General features: G+C 38.5%; 1 protein-coding gene across 5 annotated transcripts in view; it reads left to right on the top strand.

Annotated features, from left to right (window-relative positions):
- Window positions 1-20619, top strand: part of MICU2 (mitochondrial calcium uptake 2) — a 116177-nt gene that overhangs the window by 67755 nt on the left and 27803 nt on the right. For all 5 annotated transcript variants that reach the window (XM_081129893.1, XM_081129895.1, XM_081129894.1 and 2 more), the window contains exons 7-9: window positions 4812-4874; window positions 5745-5842; window positions 19819-19990. In XM_081129893.1, coding sequence (XP_080986019.1) covers window positions 4812-4874; window positions 5745-5842; window positions 19819-19990 — 333 coding nt within the window. The remainder of the gene's footprint in view (window positions 1-4811; window positions 4875-5744; window positions 5843-19818; window positions 19991-20619) is intronic.

The raw sequence follows: 20619 nt of genomic DNA on the forward strand, positions 1-20619 counted from the left end.
ATAGGACTTTTGTTCAACTGGATTCAGTTGGTACTCAGTGATCGTTCCATAATTTAGTTATAATTTTGATGTGGTTGTGAGAGGATGAAGGTAAGCCTTCTAAGCTTATAAAAGCTTCTTTGTGCTGATCTTAGAAACAACACTAAACATGATACCCCATGGACCATGTCAATTTAAACAACAGTATAGAGGAGAAAAAAACTATGTTTACATTAATTATTTAAATAATTATTTCACTTCCATGGTCATTGTATTAGGAAATCTAAGTCTTGTATTTGAAGTTTTATTGGAGAAACCAAACAGTTCTTTTATTGGGGTGAGACTGGTTAATAGGATCATAAAGGTTTTAGGTGTACTTCTGAATTACTTTAATACTGAAAATATAGATGTAATAGTGATTTGAACAGCAAACACAAAAGTAATGATGAAATATATTAAAATAAAGTCCTGTCCTAAAAGTATAAATGGCTTCAGTTTGTTACTTTGGTGTTTCGTGGTACATTCATGTTTTACTCATATTCAGATCTAGAAACTGTGTTGGCAAGTGTATTGCTTACTTCTTTACCTCAAGAACAAGTGAATTAGCAACTATCTGTATAAGCTGTTCCCAGTCAGATAAACAACACCAACAGTGATCAGAGCTGGTAGTAGTTAATTGTTTTAATCTTTACCTTAATAGGTGGCACACCTGTTTATTTGGGATAAGTGCCAGGGTTTTCGTTTAATTTCTTTAAACAATAGACTGATGACAAGTCTGTTTACTAGTCTAAATTTCTCCTTGGTGGTCTTTTATTTCACATCATTCCAGTTCTGGCAGAAAGGATTATGCTCTTCATACAGCAGTGTTAAATTCTGCCATGCGGAATACACCTCCTGGAGCTATTATTCAATAAATATAAAAGCCTTCAGTAGAATTTTTTCTTCTTGATTTTGGAATAGTGTTTTTGTGTCAGGATTTAAACTATCATGATCTGCAAATAAAAATAAGTTAGTTAACCTACATACTTTTCTCCATTTTCAGCCTGAAATTGAAAATAGGAATGCGTGTAAATTTAGTCAATGTGGCAGTTCTTTTTTAGACATTCAGAATTTGTATTTGGTAAATGTGTTCTGCTTCTTTTTTTTTTTTTCTTTTTTTTAAATATATCTTTATTGATTTCAGAGAGAGGAAAGGAGAGGGAGAGAGAGAGATAGAAACATCAATGAGGAGAGAGCCATTGATTGAGCCCACAACCCGGGCATGTGCCCTGACCAGGAATCGAACTCCGATCGCCTGGATCCTAGGTCGACACTCAACCGCAGAACCACGCCCGGCCAGGCTGTTCTGCTTCTTTTACAACTTGTATCTAACCAGCTTATCTTCTTGATGTTTGTCTAACAGAACACTCCTGTTTCTGCCAGAAACTTTGCTCTTCTCTCTACCTAAAAGGTCCTTTTCCCATGCCTTAGCTTTCAGTCATTCAGATCTCAGCCCAAATGCCATGTCTGCAAAGAGAACTACCCAGAATAAGTCTAAATAACAACAACCTCTCCTCAGCAGTCCTGAATCCTGTTACCCTACTTTCTTTTATTTTATTCTAGTTTTAACATTCAATATTATCTGAAATTTCTTAATTATTTGTTCATTTGTTTTGTTATCTCTAGCCCATTAGAATATAACTTCAGTGAGAGCAAGAACATTATCTGTCCTTAACCTCTGTATTCCCAACACTTAGAACAGAACTTTGGTCACATAATGGGTACCTAGTACATTGCTATCATGAATCTACATCATGCACAGCCACTTTAGAAAGTTCTTAGGAGACCAGAGAGACCTCCTGGCATGAGAACATACCTGTGTACAAAGTGTTTGTGATCTTTCAAATGGAGCTATTACTACAGAACCAACTATACAGTACTGTAATCTTCACAGTACACTAGCACCTGCTATGACCCTCTCCCTGAGTCCAAACTGAAGTGTTTTAGGGAAGACTTTAACATGGCAAGCGTTATCTGGCACTAAACCCATTGGATAGACTTCAGGACACACCCTTGTTCTAAATTCTACACCATGTTATAATAAGCCAATATTATAATAAATAAGCCTCCTAAAAAATTATTATTTCAGTGAACTAATCCTATTTGTTATTTTTGTTTTGTTTATTTGTAACTATTTGACAATAACTGTGAAGATTATAACAACTATATTAAATATCTTATAATAGAAAAAAATTAGTTTTGAATTTTCCTTAAAAAGTTATAATCATTTTATGAATAATATCTATTATTTTTATTTTAAAAATTGTTATATGTATGATAAATTTTGACTTATTTTCAGTAGTTGATGTAGCAAAAAAAGGATCCAGAAAAAATGGAACCTGTATGAACTGTTGGTGGAATTGTAAATTGGTGTAGCTTCTATGGAACACAGTATAGAAGTACCTCCAAAAATTAAAAATATATCTACCATGTGATCCAGCAATTTCACTTCTGGGTATTTATCTGAAGAAATCCAAAACACTAATTTAAAAAAACGTATGCATCCCTGTGTTCCCTGCAGCATTATTTATGGTAGCCAAAATAAAGAAGCAACTTAAGTGTCCCTTGCTAGATGATTGTTTTAAAAAGACATAGTATATATATACAATTGAATACTTAAAAATATTCAGCCATAAAAAAGAATGAAATCTTGTTATTTGCTACCACATGGATGGACATAAAGGTATTATGCTAAATTAAGTCAGACAGAGAAGGACAAATACCGTATGATTTCACTTATAAGTAGAATCTAAAAAATAAAACAAATGAACAAACAAAACAAAGCAGACTCATAGATAGAGAACAAACTGCTGGTTGCCAGAGGACAGGGGTAAGGAGGTGGGTAAAATAGGTAAAGGTAATTAAGGCATACAAACTTCCTGTTACAAAATAAGTAAGTTACAAGGAAGTAACAAACAGCATAGAGAATATAGGAAGTAATACTGTAATAACTTTGTATGGTGGCAAAAGGTAAGGAGACTTATCATGGTGATCACTTTGTAATGTGTATAAATATTGAATCACTGTGTTGTACACTTGAAACTAATACGTATAATATTGTAAGTCAACTATACTTTAGCAAAAAAAACCAAAAAGGATCCATACTACCAATATTAAGAATGAAAAGGAAGTATCACCATTAGGAAAAAATGCTGGGTATTGAACTTGGTATTATACTGTTTGTCAACTTAAAAAATAAAGGGCCCAGCTGGGCATAGCTCAGCAGTTGAGCGTCGACCTAGGATCCAGGCGATCGGGGTTCGACTGCCGGTCAGGGTGCATGCTCGGGTTGCAGGCTTGATCCCCAGTAGGGGGTGTGCAGGAGGCAGTCAATCAGTGACTCTCTCATCATTGATGTTTCTATCCTTCTCTCTCCCTCTCCTTTCCTCTCTTGAAATCAATAAAGATATATTAAAAAATAAATAAATAAAAATAAAGGATAAAACAGCTTTTCACCTTTTTTTCCTAAAATAAGTATGGAGTATGTTGAAAAGTTTGAGGGATTTAGAGAATTAGAGATAAACCACTTGCCTAAAATAAACATAGTTGAATCAGCGGAATTTGAGATAATTAATTTGGAATTTAAGTGCAGCAGGGGTTTTTTTTATTCTTGCATTTATGCGTATAGGGTCTTTGATTAATCTCTCCCCACCCACTCCCCCACCTCCTCATTCCCTGAGATCCCTCAGTCTGTTCCGTGCTTCTGTGTCTCTAGATCTATTTTGTTCATCAGTTTATTTTGTTCATTATATTCCCCATATGAGTGAGATCATGTGATACTTGTCTTTCTCTGGTTGGCTTATTTCACTTAGCATAATACTCTCTAGTTCTATCTATGCTGTCCCAAAGGGTAAGAGATCCTTCTTTACAGCTGCATAGTATTCCATGGTGTAAGTGCACCACAGCTTTTTTATCCACTCATCTGCTGATGGGAACTTGGGCTATTTCCAGATCTTAACTATTGTAAATTGCACTGCTATGAACATAGGGGTACATAAGTCCTTTCTGATTGGTGTTTTGGGTTTCTTAGGATTTATTCCTAGATGTGGGATCACTGGGTCAAATGGCAGTTCCATATTTAATTTTTTGAGGAAACTCCATACTGTTTTCCATAGTGGGTGTCCAGCAATTTTTAAACTGTTAACAAAGAAATAGCCTAGAAAGAAATGGGTGAAGGTTTATTTCCTAATTGATTTAAATTCATAGTTTGAGATTTTGTCTACATTTAATATTTTTTTTAACTTTTTTTTTTAATTTGCTTTCCACGTGAGGATTGGTACAAATGACTCTGAAAGGTAGGTTTATTAATGTGCTCAGTCTCAGGGTACTATTACCAATTTATAATTGATAGAAATATAGATCTTTAAGTTATAATGCTTTATAAATGCATAAAGGGAAAAGGAAAAACATTTATATGACATTAGTAGCTTTTTAAGAGTTATGTGCTTGAAAATGTGGCCATAAACTATCAGTAATAAAGTGTTGAATAAAAATTCTCTTGAAGATTGAGGGTAATCCTGAAGTTTTTATAGAGTAAGCTGGCTTTCTTTAGGAGAAAAAAATGATCCAAATTGTAATAATAATGTTAATACTTGCATATCTATTTCTCCTCTGATTCTGACATGATCTGAGGAAAAAAACATAACATTAGGAGTTAATATCAAAAGAATTTCATTTAATATTTAACAAATACCCAGTGTATACTTTATAACAAAAACATAGCATCTGTTTTTTAGGTTGTTTTGAAAAATCCAGTAGACACACATATAAATTGATGTTTGCCATCTTTTTAGCTTCAGAAGATCATAAGTAAACAGGATGACTTGAAGACAACAACTAATGAAACAGAGTGCCAGGTATGTACAGATAATGTAAACATTTCCAAACAGATTGATATTATATTAGCTCTTTATTCTGTTTATTCAAATAAGTATTCCCAAATACTTGGGAAAATTATCAGTAACTTATTTTTTCTAAATATTTTAAGTAGATGTGCCCCATTCATATGGTGTAGACTTCAAAAGGTTCACAAGAGTATGTAGAATTTTTCTCCCAGTCACCACTTCTCCCTGAGCAATGTGTGCTCTGTTTCCCATGTATTCTTCCAGAGGTATTTTGTGCATATATAAGTATATATATAAATAACTAAATATATCTGTATATCTTTTTTCCAGTTTTATATAAGCAGTAGCATACATACCGTATACATTGTTCCACACACTCTCCTTTTTCCTTAATATATCTGAGTATCTCATTCTTTTTTATGGCTCTGTAGTGCTTTGATGTACCAATTTATGTAACCATTCCCCTTTTGAAAGATATTTAATGTATCCAGTCTTTTAATATTACAAAGAATGCTACAGTTAATAATTCTGTACTTGCATCATTTTATATATATGTGAATATATATGAGGAACAACTTCTCAGAAATTCAATTACTGGGTCAAAAGGTATGAATATTTTTAAAACTTTGTTTACTGCTGAAGTCCACCTTAATTATTTTGAGTATTCTAGCCCTTGGTTTTTCTCCTGCCCCAGCAAAGATGATTATATATTGTTGCTAGGCAAAGTAACAGAATGGCTGCCTTTCTCTTTTTCACCTTAGTCATCGTCTTTGTTGCTGTTGTTACAAGAGTCTTTTGTGGATATTGTCTTGAGTTGCAGGCTAAGGATCTATTTTTTGTTCTTGGTTATAATTACTTGAAATTACTGTAACATTTTTATAGGAACCAAAAGTGAAAGAACCTGAAATTAACACAACCCTTCAGATACGTTTCTTTGGAAAAAGAGGAGAAAGAAAGCTTCATTATAGAGAATTTCGAAGGTAAATTCAAATATTTATATTTATTTAGGGAAATTTTATAGGTAAGAAGTGAAGAAACAGCTGAGTATGGTTGACCCTTACAGAATGCAAGTTTGAACTGCGTGGGTCCATTTATACATGATTTTTTAAAATTCATATTAGATAGGCCAGGTATAGAAACCCAGGTACAGAAACTAGGGTAATAAATTCACCAGGGCAGAAAGCCCCAGATGCCTAGCAAGGGGCAAAACTGGGAAAACAAGAACCTTGCCCCAGGGTAATGTATCCTCCCCTAGCATATTGGTGGTTATGCGGTTTAGACCCCAGGAGCGTTTCCTCCCTAAAGATAACATCTAGGCCTCAGTTATATTTCAGCTCCAGGCCCAGATAAGCAGCAAAACTAGACAAGTGGTGCCCTGGCTGCCTCCGGACCAACTACATTGATTAATGACCCCCTGTCCTGGCACTGACCAATCAGTGGAGACCACGACCCAGAAGGGGCACACCTGAAAAGTTGATGAATATTCTAGTGCAACAATCCTGAGACCTCCCCTAAGATTCCCGCCTGCAAGAAAGATAAATATGCTCAGGACAAAGGACTCTGCACGCTCCCCACTAGGGAAGCACACCAGCGCCATCTCCATCTATCCAAGAGGACTCCATGAGACTTCCAACCAGGGGAGCAATGGGCAGCAGCAGCTCATCTGGGGCTTACCCCCTGTCTCCAAAGTCCCTGAACCTGTCTCCAAGGCCCCTTCTTTCTCTCTGACTTCTCAGTGAGCCAAAGCAGCCCAGCCTCGGTTCTCCTATTGCTTCTATGCTCTTTCTTGTTTCACTGTCCCAAGTATATTTTTGCTGCCATCGTGGACCCAATACCCTTTGGCTCAGTGATATGTAGCCCTTCCCTTTGGATATCCCCATCCCCTTTTAATAAATTTAATTTTTCTTTATCCATCATCTGAAATGACTATTTAGCCTACCTGTGCACCACCACCACATTAACCTTTCATTATATTTTTAAAAATCCAAGTATAAGTGGATGCACATTGTTCAAGGGGCAACTGTACGTTCCTTTAGCCTTTAAAAGATTTACATGGTGATACTTGTCCTGTCCTGCCTGCTTTACAGAGTTGTGAGTAAATGTAAAAGTAATCTATAAAACTATAAATTCTAATAAGTCTATAATAATCTAATAAAAAAGAGGTAGTCTCTAATTCATGCAAATATTTTTCTTCCTAATCTTCTATTCTTTCCCCTTTCATTCACATTAGCATTCTTTTCCCTACATGAAGTCTGAGGTAGATCTGAGAATTAGATGGGCCAATGTATCCGAAGTACACAGAACATAACACACAGTCAGAACTCAGAATATGTGCTGAATTCACATCAACTGGAATGATTTTCTAAGGGTAGTCTAACAGCTTATTGCCCAGCTGCCAGATGTTTCCTGAGGGCTTCTTCTCAGCTGTCCCTGGCTGCTTTCTGTTTGCATTTCCTCAGCTCTCTTTCTCACATATTTTCTTCAACTTGGAGTGTCCTCAGTCTCTTTCCCACAAGGCTTCTACAGCATCTAAAGAAAACAAATCAAAACTAAATTTTCTCAGTGTCTTTTTCTCCCAGGATTGACTGCTTAAAATTCAGAAAGAAGTTGTTTTTTTAAGTTAGAACAGAAAACTGAACACAACTTTTATTTTTCATGACAGATGGCTAATTTTTTTGAATTTTTGAAAGGTTAAGAGTCAGTGGTGCTTGGCAGGCTAAATAGCCATTTCAAACAGTGAATAAAGAAAAATTAAATTTATTTAATTAAAAGGTGATGGGGGTGGGGATATCTAGAGGGTCATTGGGGTCCATGATGGCAGCAAAAATATACTTAGGACAGTGAAACAAGGAAGGTGAATAGAAGTAACAGGAGAGCCTAGGCTGGGCTGCTTTGGCTCACTGAGAAGTCAGGGAGAGAAGGGGGTCTTGGAGAGAGATTCAGGGGGTAAGCCTGGGATGAGCTGCTGCTGCCCATTGCTCCCCTGGTTGTAAGTCTCATGGGTTCCCCTCAGAGGGAAGAAGGGGGAATGAGATGGCGCTGGCATGCTCCCCTGGTGGGGAGCATGTGCACTGGGTCCTTTGTCCTGAGTGTATTTATCCTTTTCCTGCAGGTGGAAATCTTAGGGGAGGTCTCAGGGGAGTGTTTTAATAGAATATTCATCAACTTTCCAGGTGTGCTCTTTCCAGGTGTGCTCAATCGTGGTCTCCACTGATTGGTTGGTGCCAGGGCAAGGGGTCGTTAGTCAGTGTAGCTGGTCCTAAGGCAGCCAGGGCACCACTTGTCTGGTTTTGCTGCTTATCTTGGCCTGGAAATGAAATACACCTGAGGCCTAGATGTTATCTTTAGGGAGGAAATGCTCCTGGGGTCTAAACTGCATGAACAGCAATATGCTAGGGAAGGATAGTTTGCCCTGGGGCAAGGTTCTTGCTTTCCCAGTTTTGCTCTTTGCTAGGCATCCGGGGCTTTTTGCTCTGGTGAGTTTCTGTACTCGAATTTTCTGTACCTGGCCTCTGTTCATGTCTGTCTAACAATATTGTTACCAATTTTTTTTATTTGGAAATTTAGTAGTGTTTAATAGTCATTTAAGACAAAATATTCAGAATGTATATGAATTGTGTGCAGGATTTCTAGTTCTTAAAAAGCCTTCTGGAAATATGCTAGTAATGTGATTAAACTTGTCAAGAAACTCAAAGTTACGGAGCAATAAATAGTATATAGAGCAAAAGATACTAATGTCAAGTTTAACCAAACAGTATTCCAGATTTCTTTTCATGCATTATTATTATGGAAACTTAAATAAATTTAAATTCCTCATTCACACAGAAGAATGTAGAAATTCCTGGGACAAAACATTTCTTAGTAAATGTAGACTTTACACTAAAAAAAAAAAAACAATTATGTCAATAATTTTGTTTAAATCTCCAAGTCAAATTTTACTTTACAAAATATTGATGTTTTTACCTACTCTTTGGCCCTGGCATAAACTATTCCCCACCAAAGGACATGAGAAGAAACACTGTCTCACTGTCTACTTTTCCACCCTAAGTTTTTATTACAAACTGGTAATACATAGAATCTTTAGTACTAAATAAGTTTATTCTGTGGTACTGTCAATACACAGTGAATTTACTCTAAGAAAAAAATTCTCAGAAATATTTTAAGTTTGCTGTCATTCCTCAGAATAGTTTAATTGTTGTAATGTAGATAGACTACTGCTCTCTACAGGTAGTTAATTTTCTCATTTTTCCAGTCAGGAAAAGAATTCATATTTGCAAAATTGGTAAGAATTATCAACCCATTGTTGTCTGAACTCAGTGACTACTAAATAGATAAAATAATATGTATGAAGGCAAGAAAAACCATGGCAAATTCAGTTCATGTGATTCAAGCAGAAATTTAAAGGGAGTATTAGCAAGAGAGAAGAGGATGGAAAAGGTAAACAGTCAAAATTGTGAAGGCTTTTTAATCCAAGGTGAGAACACCTGAGAGTCATTGAAGGCTTTTAAACAAAAGAGAGGTGATATCAGAGGCAGATAGCTGAGAAAATCAAAGGAAAGGCACGGAGATCTGTTAGCAGCTGCCCAGCTGATAGAGAGGAAGTGGTGGTGATTCAGCTGAGGTGGTAGCTGTGCGAATAGAGAGGGAGTGAGGGAGAAATCAGGTAATATTGCTTTCTGACTGGATCCAGTGAATGAATGGAGTGATGACTGTTCACTGACATGGAGAATACAACTAAGAACCAGTTTAGGAAAGAAAATGAGTGTAGCTCAGACTTTGTCAGTGGGAGCAGAAGCCAGATAGCAGGGTAAGGAGAGAAATAAATACAGGTAACTCTTTCAAGAAGGTTGACTACAAAAAAGGAAGAGAGAGCAGGCACTAGCAGGAGGAGAGTGTAAGAAAGTTTTTCCCCACATATCGCTGATGATGTAAAGAGGAAACAATCCAGGAATGAGTTGGAATAATCGGAGGAATGAGGTCCCTGGAGAGGAAGAAACATAGGAATGGAGGTGGGATTCTGACAACCAGTAGATAACTTAGCCATCCCTGCTTCTGGGTGCTGTCACATTTCTGTACTGATAGCAAGAAAAGGAGATAATTGCCTAAATGATGATTTCTAACTTTTCACACATGCTTAGCCACATCATAACTACTGTCTGTCGAGTACTTACTATGTGCCTGGCATGTGTCTAAGTGTTTTGCATGTATTATTTTACCTATCCTCAAAACTTGGGACAGGCCCACCCTCTGGAGTGTCTACAGCCTTAGGCTCATTAAGAGACTGGTAACAATCAGCCTTTGGGTGCTTTGAGTCTTTGCCTGATTTGCTTCTGAACCCAGGGCTTGGAAAAGCAGACCTTGGTGCACATCTTGGTCCTGTCCAAACACACCCAGCCCCAGCAAAAGGAACCACAAGCAGTGGAGTGAAGAAAACTTCAAACAGGATACTCAAGGCCAGTCACAAACAGCATCTGACATTGCCCTGCACCAGAGAGCATCCAAAAGACTGAGAGCCCTTACAGATCTACCTAATACATAAAAACAAATCCAAACAGGCAGCCAAAATTGAGAGACAAAAAAACAAGCTCCAAATTAAAGAACAAAAGAATTCTCCAGAAGAGCTAAACGAAATGGACATAAGCAATCTGTCAGATATAGAGTTCAAAATACTGATTATAAGGATGCTCAACAGAATGAGAAAAGAAATGGAAACGATGAAGGAAATTAAGAATAACATAGTAGAAATTTAAAAAGCATTGGAAGGAATGAACTATAGGTTAGGAGAAGCTGAGAATCAGATCAGCAAATGAGAAGACAGGGTAGAAAAAATCAGAGAACCAAAAAGAGAAAACAAAAAACAGGACAGTTTAAGGGAGCTGTGGGACAACATGAAACATAACAATATTAGCATCATAGGAGTGCCAGAAGAGATTTAAACTAAGCAAGGGTTAGAGAACCTGTTGGAAGAAATAATGGCTGAAAACTTCCCTACCTTGATGAACGAAAAAGTCACACAAGTTCAGGAGTTACAGAGAGTCCCAAGCAAGAAGAACCCAAAGAGGCCCATGCCCAGACACATCATAATTAAAATGCAAAAAATTTCAAGACAAAGAGAATCTTAAAGGCAGCAAGACAAAAGCAATCTGTTCCCTACAAAGGAGCTCCCGTAAGGCTGTCAGATGACTTCTCATCAGAAACTCTACAGGCCAGAAGGGAATGGCATGGACGATTGAAGATAATGCAAAACAATGATCTGAAACCAAGGCTACTCTATCTAGCAAGACTATCATTCAAAATAGATGGTGAAATAAAGAGCTTCCCAGGTTTTAAAAAAAAAAAAAATGCTAAAGGAGTTTATTGCCACCAAACCAGCATTCCAAGAAATGTTAAAGGGACTGCTATAATAAGTAGAAATAGAGACAGAGTTAAACGTAGGCCTAAAGATTAAAAATGGCAATAGATAAGTACCTATCAATAGTAACCTTAAATATAAATGGATTAAATGCTCCAATCAAAGGACATAGGGTAGCTGAATGGATAAGAAAACAAGACCCAAATATATACTGTCTACAAGAGACGCACCTCAGAACAAAAGACTCACACAGACTGAAGGGGGGAAAAAGAAAAAAAACTTCTGGAGGACAATAAAGGAAAGATCGACAGCAATACAGCCATAGTAGGGGACTTTAACACCCACTGACTTTACTGGATAGGTCTTCCAGACAAAAAATCAACAAGGAAACAGTGACTCTAAATGACACACTAGGTCAGATGAATTTAATTCACATTTACAGAACATTCCACTGCAAAGCTGTAGAATAGGCTTTCTCCTCAAGTATACATGGGACATCCTCAAAGATAGACCACATGTTAAGACACAAAACAAGTCTCTGCAAGTTCAAGAAGACTGAAATCATATCAAGCATCTTACACAATGGAATGCTGTGCACTGTAAAAACGAAAGATCCCTTAGCCATTTGAGACAGCGTATTATCCTAAGTGAAGTAAGCCAGTGAAAGACAAGTGTCACATGATCTTACTCTTATGTGGAATCTGATGAACAAAATAAACTGATGAACAAAATAGATCCAGAGACATAGAACCATGGAACAGACTGATGAATCTCAGAGGGAAGGCGGGGGTGGGTGGGTGGGTGAATGGGAGAGATTAACATAAGATTTGATATGCATATATGCATAAACCGTGGACACAGACAATAGGGGGGGTGAAGGCCTGGAGGGGAGTTTAGGGGGAAGGAGATCAATGGAGGGGAAAAGGGGACATTTGTAATACTTTCAACAATAAAGATAAATTTCTAAAAAAGGATCTGAAACCAAGACTGCTCTATCCAGCAAGGCTATCATTCAAAATAGATGGTGAAATAAAGAGTTCCCCAGACAAAAAAAAAAGGCTAAGGGAATTTATTACCACCAAACCAGCGTTGCAAGAAATGTTAAAGGGACTACTATAAGAAGAAGAAATGGAGAGAGAAACATAGGCATAAAGAAATAAAATGGCAATAAATAAGCATCTATCAATAATAACCTTAAGAACTTTAAGGGAAAGACCAACAACAGCAGTACAGTCATAATCGGGGACTTTAACACCCCACTGACTTCACTGGATAGATCTTCCAGACAAAAAGTCAACACAGAAACAGTGACTCTAAATGACACACTAGATCAGATGGATTTAATTGGCATTTACTGAATATTTCACCCCAAAGCTGCAGAATATACATTCCTCTCAAGTGCACATGGGTCATGCTCAAAAATAGCCCACATGTTAGGCCACAAAATAAGTCTCTACAGGTTCAAGAAGACTGAAATCATCTCAAGCATCTCAGATCACAATGGCATGAAATTAGAAATCAACTACAGTAAAAGCACTCAAAAACATTCAAACACATGGAAGCTAAATAGCATGGTATTAAACAGTGAATTGGTTACCAATAAGATCAAGAAAGAAATCAAAAACTTTCTGGAAACATGAAAATGAACACAAAACAACCCAAAATCTATTGGACACAGCCAAAGCAGTCCTGAGAGTGAAGTTCATAGCATTACAGGCCTACCTCAAAAAGGAAGAAAAATTTTTAAGAAACTGTCTAACCCTACAACTTAAAGAATTAGAAAGCTCCCCTGTGAGGCCATCGGACTGGGGCTTTTGTTTGCTGGGAGTTTTTAGATTGCTGCTTCAATTTCATCAGTTCTTATGGGCCTATTCAGGTTTTCTGATTCTTCCTGGTTCAGTTTTACATGATCTCACTCATATGTGGAGTCTAATAAACAAAATAGACTGAGGAACAAAATAGATCCAGAGACATGGAAGCATGGAACAGACTGATGAATCTCAGTGGGAAGACGGGGGTTGGGGAGTAAATGGGGAGAGATTAATCAAAGGACTTATATGCATATTTGCATAACCCATGGACATAGACAATAGTGTGGTGAAGGCCTGGCCTGGGCGCGGGGGTGCGGAATAGACGAGATCCGGGGGAGAAAAGGAGGGATATGTGTAATACTTTCAACAATAAAGATAAATTTAAAAAAAACAACTTGGTACAGTCATCCCTTTTATAAATGGGACTTGATGAGGTTAAGGGACTTGGTTCAGGGTCATATACCTTAGAACTGAAGAGGTGATATTCAGACCCAGGTTGGTCTTAAAAGGTGTAAGTGGTCACAAAGTTTCTAAGAGTCCCACAGGTCCCTGGTGTGTGGGTAGGTACATTGAGTGGGTTTTCAATGAAGTTGTATCAAACCAGGTGACCAAAGTGCAGGCATATTAGGTAGTGCTACCACATGTCAAGAGAAACTTTAGAAGTTAATGAGGGAGTATATGGATAAATTTGGGGTTCAGGGACTGGGGTTTGTTTTCTTTTTAGGTTTTTTTGTTTTCGTTTTTTTGTTTTTTTACATCTACAACTAGTCATAAGATTTTCCAATGGAAATACCACTTACCATTTAAATAAAAACTAAAGTATAATTTAAGTTCTGTCTCCTGGAATTTTTGGTGTTTATTCATTGTTATGAAATCAACAGGTAATTTAAATGTGAAAATTCAGTTCTTTATCAGCATATGTATTGTTCAGGAAAGAAAATATTGATGCTCAGTGCTCAGGCAGCTTTCAGTGGCATTTATCCCCCTGTAACAGTGCCTCTGTTTTGTTATGACTCTTTTTCCCTCTTCTTCCCTACTTTATTTGGGGATTTATCTTCTGCTTTTCTTTTCATTTTTGGTTAGCTTAGAAATAGTGACCAGAAATAACCTGAGTTTATCTCTAATGTGATACAATTGCCCTTACTTTTTAATTCAATAACTTTTTAAAGCTGAAAGTAATTCTGTGACTTAACATATATTAGGGAAATAGGAAGGAAAGAAAAATTGTCTTAAGTTTTCTTATCAAGAAAAATTAGGAGAATATTGATACCGATGTACTTTTTAGGACTGGAATTTTTTTAACTTCTGAAATACCACTTATTAGTTGAGGGTGTTCTAAATTCACAAAGACTTTTCATAAATTCCAAGGTAGTGTGCTGGTAAGTATGTCTAATGCTCAGCTCTTAGGGAAAACAGCCTGGATTGGTAACACTTAAAGGTAATGATGTGAATACTCCAGCAAACCGATCTCAAGCTGCTGGACATGAAGTAGAGGTGGACAACACATGCACAGTACTCTCACAGCTGCTTCGAGCCAGCTCTAGGACACCAGGGCCTACACACCCAGCTAAGGAAAAGCAGAGTTTTCCCAGGGTTTCCAATAAGTCCACTAAATTATAAACTATTTAAAAGTGTTCAGGAGAAACAAGATGGCAGCGTAACAGCTGCACCCGCCGCCTCCTGCAACCACATCAAAATTACAACTAAAACACAGAACGACCATCACTCAGAGCCTCCTGAAATGTGACTGAACAGAAGCCCTACAACCAGGGAACTGAAGAAGCACCAAGACTGGTAGGAGGGGCGGAGACACGGGCAGATTGGGGCTGAATCACAGAGACGCAACCGTGGGCCCACACCCAGTGCCCCAGTTTAAACCTGGGAGGGAATCTCGGTGGTGGGGGTTTCCCGGAGGAGTGAGGGGTCCCAGTCCCACAGCAGGCCTCAGCCCAGGGCTCCAGGGCCAGGAAGAGACGTCCCCACAACTCCGGGCTGTGAAACCAGTGGGGACTGTCTCTCAGGGTCACAGAGGCTGTGGGAGCCCCAGAAGCTCCTCTTAAAGGGCCCGTGCATGGACTCATTCAGACGCGCTCCCACTGAGCCCCAGCGCTAGGCAGCAGCCTGTAAGGAACCTGGAACACTTGGGGAGGTACTAACCTGCCTGAAATTCAGGCAAGAGGTGGAGGGACAGCTTTCTCCTAGGTAGAAGAGCTGGCAGAGGCCATTGCTGCTTTGGCGAGTCATAGTGGGGGGGGAGGCTCCCCCCCCCCCCCGGCACGCAGCCAGCAGGCAGGCACCATATTTCAATCTCCAGCACCTGACACACCTTTAGCCCCACCCTGGTGGTTCCCAGAAATCCCGCCCCTCCCTACTTGCAGGCTCATCCAAGCCATTTCGAGTGGCTTTTCTGTGCAAGTGGCCTCTCGAGCCTCATGCTTAGGACTTTCCTAAAATCTCTCCAACAAGCAGCAGCAAGCCCCATACGGCTTGATAAGTAGCCCCGAGGCCTGACGCTAGTGGCAGCCTGCATTGGCTCATAGCTTGGTCTCTCCTGGACAACTCCAAAGCCAGCACAAGTAGCAGCCACCTACGGTTTGCTGTGTAGCTCATGCTGGGTGGCCCTGGGCAAGGCACTGGCACAGGCTGACTTTGCACCTCCCGGGAGACCTCCGTGACAGTGCACCTGGTGGTCAGACTCGCCCACGTTGGATTACAACCCTACCACATCCATGAGTGACACACTCAAGGGGCATACTTGGTGAACACCAAAGCTCCACTGAAGTAAATCCTGCTCCATAGGGTTGTCTCCAGTACAGCAGCTCTCTGGCCGTAGTTGCAGCTGGTCCTCACAGCTGATTGGTCTAGGAGCCAGTTCTTCCCAGTGATGCCAACAGCAACCAAGGCTCAACTATAAGAGGACAGTGCACACAGCCCACACAGGGGAGCACCTAGAAGGCCCAGCTCAGGTGACTGGTGAGGCTGAGCCACTGGACCGTACAGGACACCTACTACACAAAGCCACTCTACAAATTCCAGGAGACATAGCAGCTCTACCTAATACATAGAAACAAACTCCAGAAAGCAGCCAAAATGTGGAGGCAAAGAAACATGTCACAAAGGAAAGAACAAAAGAAATCTCTAGAAAAGGAACTAAATGAAATAGATCCAAGCAAGCTAACAGATACAGAGTTCAGAATAATGGCTATAAGGATGCTCAAGGATATTAGTAAGAGTATGACAAAAATAATTGAGAAGATCAATGACACAATAAAGTACCAATTTGAAATGAAGGCTACAGGAACTGAAATGAAGAATAATTTACAGAGAATCAACAGTAGAGTAGAGGACGCCGAGAATCAAATCAGCAATATGGAACATGACGAAACAAAAAACACCCAACCAGAAGAGCGAAAAGAAAAAAGAATCCAGAAATATGAAGATAGCATAAGGATCCTCTGGGACAACTTCAAGAGGTCCAACATTTGTATTATTGGGGTGCCAGGAGGGGAACAAAGAGAGCAAAAAATTGAAAACCTATTTGAAAAAATAACTACAGAAAACTTCTCCTACATGGGAAAAGAAATAGACTTACAAGTCCAGGAAGCACAGAGGGTCCCAAACAAGAGGAACCCAAAGAGGCCCACAGCAAGACATATCATAATTAAAATGCCAAAGGTTAAAGACAAAGAGAGAATCTTAAAAGCAGTGAGAGAAAAGCAGTTAGTTACATACAAGGGAGCACCCATATGACTGTCAGCTGATTTCTTAACAGGAACTTTGCAGGCCAGAAGGGAGTGGCAAGAAATATTCAAAGTGATGAAAAACAAGGACCTACAACCAAGATTACTCTACCCAGCAAAGCTATCATTTAGAATTGAAAGTCAGATAAAGAGCTGCTCAGACAAGGAAAAGCTAAAGGAGTTCGTCACCACCAAACCAGCACTACAAGAAATGTTGAAGGGTCTTCTTTAACAAGAAGCTAATGAACAAAAGAATCTGATGAACTAAATAGATCCAGAGACATTGACACATGTAATAGATGATCATATTTCAGAAGGAAGAGGGTAGGGGGGTGGAGGGTGGGAAGAGATTAACCAAAGAAGTTATATGCATATAAGCATAACCCATGGACACAGACAATTATGGGGTAAAGGCCTGGGAAGGGAGTGGAGCGTGGTGGAGGGGGTCAATTGGGGGGGAAAAATGGGACACCTGTAATACTCTAAACAATAAAGATTAAAAAAAAGAAGAAAGAAAAAAAGATATGCTCTGAACTGCTGACCAAAAAATAAATAAGTAAAAGTGTTCAGAGTACATCTGGTGGCCTTATGTGTTATAAATTCAATTCATATATTTATGTGTAGTATCATGTTCCATATTTTCATGTCATAACAAAACATATAATTTTAGACTTTGAATGATTATTATAAAACATTTTTATGTTTGCCCTGACCGTTGTGGCTCAGTTCGTTGAGCATTATCATGTACACTGAAGGGTCACCAGTTTGACTCCTGGCTAGGGGTTTCGGATTTGGTCCCCAATCAGGGTGCATGTGGGAGGCAACCAGTCGATGTTTCTCTTTCACATTGATGTTTTTCTCTCTCCCTCTCCTTTCCTCTCTCTCTAAAATTAATAAAAACCTATTTTTTGCCCTAGCCATTTTGGCTCAGCGGTTAAAGCATCAGCCCGTGGACTGAAGAGTCTCGGATTCGATTCCAGTAAAGGGAACGTACCTCCGTTGCAGGCTCGATCCCCAGCCCTGGTCTGGGCTCATGTGTCTCTCTCATATTGATGTTTCTCTCTCTCTCTCTCTCTCTCTCTCTCTCTCTCTCTCTCTCTCTCTCTCTCGTTCTCTCTCTCTTATTCTCTCTTTCGTTCTCTCTTCTCCCTCTCTCTCCCCCCTCTACCCCTCCCCCCCTCTTTCTCTGAAAAGCAGTGGAAAAGAATATACTTGGGTGAGGATTTTAAAAAGGTAAAAATAAAGTAACATATTTTTAAAAAACATTCTTATGTTCTTCAAAAGTAGTATAATTAGTTAAAATGAAAGCTTAAACCAGAGCAATATACAGTTTAACAGTGATTAAGTTTATAATAATTCAGCCCCAGAGCCTGAAGAAAAAGAAAAAGAGAAGGAACCAGTTATTCATGTTCTTACACTGTATTTTCTACTTCTCTAATTCATTGTACACTTGTTTGCAAGTAAAGCATTCTTTTAACAATCCTGGTAAGAAACAAATTGAATGTCATCACAGTACATACACAATAAAACTCAGTAAAACAAAGGATGAAGCATATCAGTAGGTTTTGTTGATCTGTCAGTCCAAACTTGAAATGCTTCAAGTTTTAGATAAAACTCTGCTTTGACCCAAAAAGACACATAGCACTGTATGTATCAAATACATTCAATTCAAACTCTCACCTACCACTGAAGCCTAAAATCAAACTCTCCCTCATGCTTCTAAGGTTTGGCAGCTTTCTTTCCTCTGAACTGAACTGTACCTCTTTTTCACCCTGTGTCTATTCCCACTAAATTGTGACATGACGGAGAGTGCAGATCGTTTAACATGTGGAAAGATGAGTAAGGAATCTGCCGCATGTTAAAGTTCATAGAGATAATAATGCTTTTCACATGATTTAGGTTATAAATAAATCAGGTGCAGCATTTCAGGTTTCTTATTCAAAAAATATTTTTTAACCTGATAGTCTTTCAACTTCTACATTTTTCAGGAAGCTATTGACAGTCTGATCAAAGGCCTGGCCCGTGTTTTCAGTGGTTAGAGTATTAGCCTGTGCACCGAAGGGTCTCGGGTTCAGTGCCTGGTCAAGGGCACATACATACCTCCCTGCAGGTTCGTTCCTGGCCCTGGTCAGGCACGTAAGAGGCAACCGATCTGTGTGTCTCTCTCACATCACTGTTTCCCTCCCTTCCTCCCTGTCTCTCTTTCTCTCTCTCCCCCTCCCTTTCTCTCCCTCCCACTCTCTCTAAAAATCAGTGGAGTCCAGCTGGCATGGCCCAGTGGTTGGAGCCATGGTTCATGGCTCCAGGAGATCATGGTTCAGTTCTGGTAGGGGCACATGCCCAGGTTGCAGCTTGATCCCCAGCAGGGGTTGTTCAGGAGGCAGCCGATCAGTGACTCTCTCTTCATTGATGTTTCTATCTCTCTCTTCCTCTCCCTTCCTCTCTGCAATCAATAAAAATACATATTTTTTTTAATCAATGGAAAAAATATCCTCAGGTGAGGATTAACAGCAAAAAAAAGTTCCATCTGTTTTTATTTAAAAAAAAAAGTCACATAAACGTATGTTATTGTCCAAAAGATTATAAATACTTTTTGTTAAATCTAAGCTTTTGATGCAGAGCCACTGATTACATTGATCAAATTTGTTATCTGAAAACTATGAGGAACCATTCATTATGATTAACATTCTAAAAACAGTGTCCCAACTGAATTTTAAGTCTCTGATTATTGGTAATATTTCTATATTGGAAAAATGCTGTTTTCCATGTATTTTTATTTTTTATGGCTGTATCAAAGCAATATTTTACTAATTTTTACGTCTTTAGGTTTGTCAGAATGCAGGTTGTTAAGTGGAATTTGTACAAACAAACTGAGTATGAGGAGTCAGATTGAAGCAGTGTTGGACTTACCCAGCTGATCCATACTCTCCCTCTCCTACAGTCCTTGACACAGCATTCATGCCTTGTGCAACTCATGAAGGTGCTACCGTTCCACTAATGGTGTTACAGTTGAAAGCACGAGCCACTTTGTCATTTCTGTGCTTTAACTTTAGGTTTATGGAGAATTTACAGACAGAAGTCCAAGAAATGGAATTCCTGCAGTTCTCTAAAGGTTTGAGTTTCATGAGAAAAGAAGACTTTGCAGAGTGGCTTCTTTTTTTCACTAACACTGAAAATAAAGACATGTATTGGAAAAATGTGGGAGAGAAGTTGTCAGCAGGAGAGGTTGGTATGCTTTTTTGTTACGCTTGTGATGAACATGAAATAATAAGTTAAACATTTCTATAATTAATTAAAGTCACTTCCAAATTAACCAAGACTGAGGTGCTCTCTAGTATTTAAGTATAAAATCAAGTTGAGGATGTACTTCACATACTATTTTATTAAGGAACTGTTGACTAAGAATCAGTGTAGCAGCTATGAGTTTGGCATTTCCAGTAAAGTCAGGAATGCTATCACTGCTGTCACTTTCTGTTGTTCTGGAAATCTTAGCTAGTGCAAATTAAAAGGATAAAAGAGTAATTATTGTATTTTCCATACAAACAACTGTAAACCTACTTTTGCCCCATCATGTATATCAAAAGTAGATGTCCTTTGTAAAAATTCCAGGTCAGAAGATATAGTAGCATATGCGTGTGCATATGTGAAATGCTTAAAATGATGCTTGCCAAACCATTAAAATGATTAATGAACAGTGGAGATTTCAAGGCATTTTTTACTTTTTATCTTGTTTTTACTATATTGTTCCTAAAAATTATTTTGGAATGGGCATGTATTTTTATATAATTTTAAAGCTATTTTTATAGTGAGGAAAAAGATAATAAAATATAATGAAGATCCCATTTATAATTGGA

This window comes from Miniopterus schreibersii, assembly GCF_964146895.1.
Source record: "Miniopterus schreibersii genome assembly, chromosome: 2".
Taxonomy (NCBI): Eukaryota; Metazoa; Chordata; class Mammalia; order Chiroptera; family Miniopteridae; genus Miniopterus; species Miniopterus schreibersii.